This window comes from Phragmites australis, chromosome 3 (genome assembly GCF_958298935.1).
Source record: "Phragmites australis chromosome 3, lpPhrAust1.1, whole genome shotgun sequence".
NCBI lineage: Eukaryota > Viridiplantae > Streptophyta > Magnoliopsida > Poales > Poaceae > Phragmites > Phragmites australis.
Window position 1 is genome coordinate 49,961,322 of NC_084923.1, and position 5,702 is coordinate 49,967,023.

General features: G+C 47.7%; 1 protein-coding gene across 1 annotated transcript; it reads left to right on the forward strand.

The window, feature by feature from the left end:
• The first annotated feature begins 217 nt into the window (after positions 1-217).
• On the forward strand, positions 218-3,010 carry LOC133913803 (non-specific phospholipase C4-like). Its single transcript, XM_062357071.1, has 3 exons — positions 218-1,214; positions 1,742-2,319; positions 2,420-3,010. Exons 1-3 carry the CDS (start codon positions 577-579, stop codon positions 2,761-2,763), a joined length of 1,560 nt encoding a protein of 519 aa, XP_062213055.1. The 5' UTR covers positions 218-576; the 3' UTR covers positions 2,764-3,010.
• Positions 3,011-5,702: the final 2,692 nt, after the last annotated feature.

Consider the following 5,702-nt stretch of genomic DNA (forward strand, 5'->3'; position numbering starts at 1 on the left):
GAGAAGCTAAATGGACCGTCAATTTTGCATCGGACGGTTGAGAGTTGTCGAGTGAAGCAAACACTAATTTGAAGAATAGCGTCAGCCTTTGTTTTCAATGTTGTAAACCCGCAAGAAAACATCAAAGCACACGCATATGTCTCTTGACGATGGAAACGTGGCGCGTCTTGGATCGAGAAGCAAGATAAGGTCTTGTACCGTGGAATATACCTGCAGCTGATGACTCCCAAGCCGATTAGTGATTAAACCCTTGGCAGGCAAGGCAAGGCAATGCAAGCCGCTCAGCTTCATGATCGAATTGTCTTCCAGCTGTCCTTCTCAACGTATATCCGCATCTCTATGCCCATTTCAGAAGCTCATCCATCTCCACACTCCATGCACAAGTGTGCTCCATCCTCTCTCTTTTGATATATATTTAGCTAACAAGCCACCCGCTTCCTCATCCCTTCCTATATACATACGTTGCAAAATTATCGAGGAGGCAAGCAGAGCTCGCTATCTAGCTAGCTAGCTCCAACACACAGAGAGTAATTAAGAGATACTACGTACGTACTGTCGATCGACAACGTACGTAGCATGCAAATGGCGGCGGCGAGCGGCAAGATCAAGACGGTGGTGGTGCTGGTGCAGGAGAACCGCTCCTTCGACCACATGCTGGGGTGGATGAAGTCGCTGAACCCGGACATCGACGGCGTCACCGGCGCCGAGACCAACCGCGTGGACGCGTCCGACCCGTCGTCGCGCGCCGTCCGCTTCAGCGACCGCTCCGAGTACGTGGACCCGGACCCGGGGCACTCCATGCAGGCCATCTACGAGCAGGTGTACGGGACGGCGTTCGCCGACGCGTCGGCCACGCCCATCACCCCGCCAGACGTGCCCGCGCCGCCCATGAGCGGCTTCGCGCAGCAGGCGGAGAAGGAGAAGCCGGGGATGGCGGAGACGGTGATGAGCGGATTCCGCCCGGACGCGGTGCCCGTGTACCGGGAGCTGGTGCGGGAGTTCGCCGTGTGCGACCGCTGGTTCGCGTCCAACCCGGCGTCCACGCAGCCCAACCGGCTGTTCGTGCACTCGGCCACATCGCACGGCCTCGTCAGCAACGACTCCAAGGTGCTCGTGCCGGGCCTTCCCCAAAAGACCATCTTCGACTCCCTCCACGACGAGGGCTTCTCCTTCGGGATCTACTACCAGTACCCGCCATCCACGCTCTTCTACAGGCACGTGCACGCGCCTATCTACCTAGCTACATGCATGCATTGCTGTTAAAAATCACATTTTTTTTCTTCTTCTTAATTTCTAAACATACATGCATCTCTCTCTTTCTTCTTGTTGACAAGAAACAATTAAATTGACCGGTCGGCCGACCGGCTCCATCTTTGCCTTGCGTGCTCGCAACACACAGATAACTTTCTCAGCAATCTATCGGAAAAGGAAGCATATATAGTTCGTCAAAATTGCATCATGTAGTTCATGCGATGATAGTGACAAGTGAACCAAGCATGCGTACGTATTGTCGTGCGTTAGGTTAGATGTCACGCACCTTCAAGGTAACGTTAATGTCACAGCTGGGTCACTTCTTCCAAATTGGAATCGTACAAATCAACCACCAGGCCACGAACTAATGCAAGATTACAACCTCTAACCACTACGATTATCCGACTGGATAGAGTACGTACGTTCTCTTCACGAGTCAATTGCGCGCATGCATGCATGACGAAGGGCTTGGCTTGGGCGTTGCATGCAGGAACCTGCGTCAGCTCAAGTACGTTGGCAACTTCCACCCGTTCGATCTCGAGTTCAAGCGTCACTGCCGGGAGGGCAAGCTGCCCAACTACGTCGTCGTCGAGCAGCGCTACTTCGACCTCAAGATCCTCCCCGGCAACGACGACCACCCCTCCCACGACGTCTCCGAGGGCCAGCGCTTCGTCAAGGAGGTCTACGAGGCGCTCCGCTCCAGCCCCCAGTGGGAGGAGATGCTCCTCGTCCTCACCTACGACGAACACGGCGGCTTCTACGACCACGTCCCCACCCCCGTCGGCGTGCCCAGCCCCGACGACATCGTCAGCCCCGCGCCCTTCTTCTTCAAGTTCGACCGCCTCGGCGTCCGCGTCCCGGCGCTCTTCATCTCCCCCTGGATCGAGCCGGGAACAGTGGTGCACAGGCCGTCGGGGCCGCACCCGACGTCGGAGTTCGAGCATTCCTCCATCCCGGCCACCGTGAAGAAGATATTCAACCTCAACAACTTCCTGACCAAACGTGACGCATGGGCTGGCACCTTCGACTCCGTCCTCACGCGCGACACACCACGCGCCGACTGCCCCGGTCAGTGACCGATCGACCGCGTGCAACCAATCCAATCGATCCAATCGTCATTGATGGCTAGCTTAAATAACTCTAGTCTGCTCCTGTGTTGCTTGTGCAGTCACCCTGCCTGAGCCGATGAAGCTGCGGCAGACCGAGGCGGCAGAGCACGCGCCGCTGTCGGAGTTCCAGGAGGAGCTGGTGCAGCTCGCCGCGGTGCTCAACGGAGACCACACCAAGGACGTGTACCCACACAAGCTCGTCGAGGGCATGACGGTGGCCGAGGCAGCCAAGTACTGCAAGGACGCTTTCCGTGTCTTCTTGGACGAGTGCGACCGCTGCAAGAAGTGCGGCGAGGACGGGTCCCACATCCCGACGGTGAAGCCGTCGTCACCGGGGAAGAAAAAGAGTAGCTTTGCTTCCAAGGTGCTGGCTTGCCTTGCGTGCGGCCATTCCTCTTCCTAGGCGCCGCAAGTTTTGTGATGCCTCGTGGTGGACAGCATTGGAATCGGTCAGTGAAGGAGATTGGTTGCTTGTTGATAGGTTTGTGTTGCTGCAAGCGAAGAGTAATGTAATGTACAAAAGTAACTGCCAATGATAAGTTTGCATACCTGCGAATGTAACAGTGTGATAACTGCCATTGTGTAGATCGATGTGACAAGAGACGCGTTTGTATTTTAAGTGTTGATAATTGGTCCTCCCAATTGCATAAAAGCTAGGCAGTAAAACAAAATAACAGACAATCGCAGGGAAACTTTGGAGGGGAAGGAGAAGGGAGCGTACGAGGACGGTGCGGCCTTTGAAGGTCATGTGGACGCAGAGCGGCCGACCTCGCCCAGAGGCGTGGTCAACATCTGGTCTTCCTCCAGGCCGCCGGAGGCCTTACGCTTCACCGCCGGCCCGCCGCTCGGCGCCGCGGCTACGGAGGCCCGTGTCTGAGAGGAGCTAGGCTCGTATATTAGCTGGTCCGACGGGACCAGGCGATCTGATGTGAAACCGGCCCAATTTCAAGTGGTCTCTTTAGAGTTTTTATATTTTTTTATTTTTTTATTAAAAATTTAAATAAATATATTCCTTGTGAAAAAAATTATAAAACTAGACACCTACCGCTTTCTCATAGGACGGTTAGACCCTTATCACCCCTGAGAGAGCGGTAAGCAGTCCCACAGACTCTTACCGCACTTTCATGAGACGGGTAGGCTTACAGCCCTCTGAAGGGCGGTAAGAACAGTAAATGTTGGTGAACAGTACTCTGAAGTTCAATTTCCGTTCATACCTTTTCTATTCAAAACAGTGATGTTTTGTTGCTCCAAAAATTCTAAATTTTTTTGTACGTGTTCCATAATTTATGTGCAACCTATTTTAATTGAATTCATCCAAAAATCTTGTGTAGAATTTAAACTAAAATTCTCCAAAAAAGACTACTTTTATAACTTTTAGCAATTGCGTGCCTTAAATAAATTTCTAAAAATCTATTAAAATTCACTAATATTCTTCTTATATGATGTGATAATTTCTAAAATTATTTTTAGCACTAGGTTTATATATGTTTGAATTCAAATTAAGTTAAAAGAAGAATATCACATGAAATTATAAAAATACAAATAAATGGTGCATTACAAAGGAATCCACTTTTTACCATATAATCTAGGGCTAAAAATAATTTTAGAAATTATCACATCACATAAGAAGAATATTAGTGAATTTCACCAGATTTTTAGAAATTTATTTGAGACACTAACAATTGCTATAAGTTATAAAAGTAGCATTTTTAGAGAATTTTAGTTTAAATTCTATATAGGATTTTTGGGCGAATTCAATTAAAATATGTTGCACATAAATTATGGAACACGTACAAAAAGTTTTAGAATTTTTGGAGTAATAGAACATCATTGTTTTGAATAGAAAAGGTACGAAGGGAAATTGAACTTCATAGTACTGTTCACGGTTATTTACTGTTCATGAACTGTAGCTTACCGCACCTTCGGAGGCTGTAAGCCTACCCGCTCCATAAAAGAGCGGTAAGAGTCTGTGAGACTGCTTACCGCCCTCTTAGGGGGCGGTAAGGGTCTAATCGTCCTATGAGAGTGTGATAGGTGTCTAATTTTGTAATTTTTTCACGATAAATCTATTTATTTAATTTTTAATAAAAAATATAAAAATAAAAAAGCTCAGTCTCTTTATGTTTTTTTTTATTTTTGGTCTTTGTCATTAAGCAGAAGTGCACTTCTTAGGGCACGAACAATATTAAAAGACTATAGATATTTAAACAAATTTAATTATTTTATTAGAACTAATATAAACAGCGGTGTTTAAATAAGTATCTTGTCTTCTGTCTAAACACCACATGTGTCAATATAGTTGAGAAAAAATCTAGTTTTTTTTCTATAAACACTCATTGTACATTCACACAATAGTTCTTTCTACCCTTTGAAACTGCTATTGTTCGCTAGTATCTTTCTCATTTTCCATTGGTCAATGGGTTTTGACCGATACCTGAAAAACCCAACAACAATGAAGAGAATCATTAAAAAATATAAATATTTTAAAAATTCAAAAAAGGTTTTACACCAGAATATTTTAGGATAAGGTACGCATCTAGGTACGATGTGGATAAGCTTTTTTTTCTTCTTGAAGGGTGGGATTATATTAAAATTACGAAGCAGGACACCTCTTTTACATGTAGGGCCTTGATAAAAGAATAAATTGCACAGATGAACTTGGCAGGTCCTAATCTTCTCCTTCTTCAGCTCTAGCCATCTGTGCCCGTTGGCACGTCTCTGCAACATAGCTAAGTACAAGAATACATCGAAGCTGGAGTTCACTCCTCCCACCAAATCCAAAAAGGAGACTTAAACCTTGGATCCCCGTATGTGTCAATGCCTCGAAGCCATGGTCGGAACGCATCTGAAGCTAATGCGACAGCCTCCTAGCCGAACCGAATGGAGGAAACCCAAACTTAGCACCTCCACACTTGGCCACACCAAAGATGGAGGCCCATAAAACCCCCTGTCGCCAGAACTAGACTCGGCGATAGAAACACACAAACTCACTAGACAAGGGATGAAAAACATTCCACCCAAACGCATGACACATATACCTCGTGTAGCTCTCACCAGAGACGTCACCATAGATGATGACCTCACCGAAAGGAGGCTCAACACATGTGCCGATGGCGGACGAGCGTGTCGTGTACCTGCGCCCCAACCAGCTTCGCGGGAGCAAAGGCGTCGAGGCAGTTCCAACCACCATATGTTAAAAGAACTCACATTAGTGTCTAGATGTGAATCGATCGGCATGCTCCGTATGTCTGTGTCGATTGGTTGCTCTAAGTGGCTCTCAAGGGCTGAACCCCATCGAGACGCGTACGTGGACTCGGTTACAGTCAGTTTTTAGACACACTT

Bases quoted from the DNA above. Each gene is read 5' to 3' on its own strand.
- LOC133913803 (XM_062357071.1), top strand. From the start codon at position 577: ATGCAAATGGCGGCGGCGAGCGGCAAGATCAAGACGGTGGTGGTGCTG. The intron at 1,215-1,741 runs GCACGTGCACGC...CGTTGCATGCAG, and splicing joins CCATCCACGCTCTTCTACAG to GAACCTGCGTCAGCTCAAGT. The intron at 2,320-2,419 runs GTCAGTGACCGA...TTGCTTGTGCAG, and splicing joins ACCACGCGCCGACTGCCCCG to TCACCCTGCCTGAGCCGATG.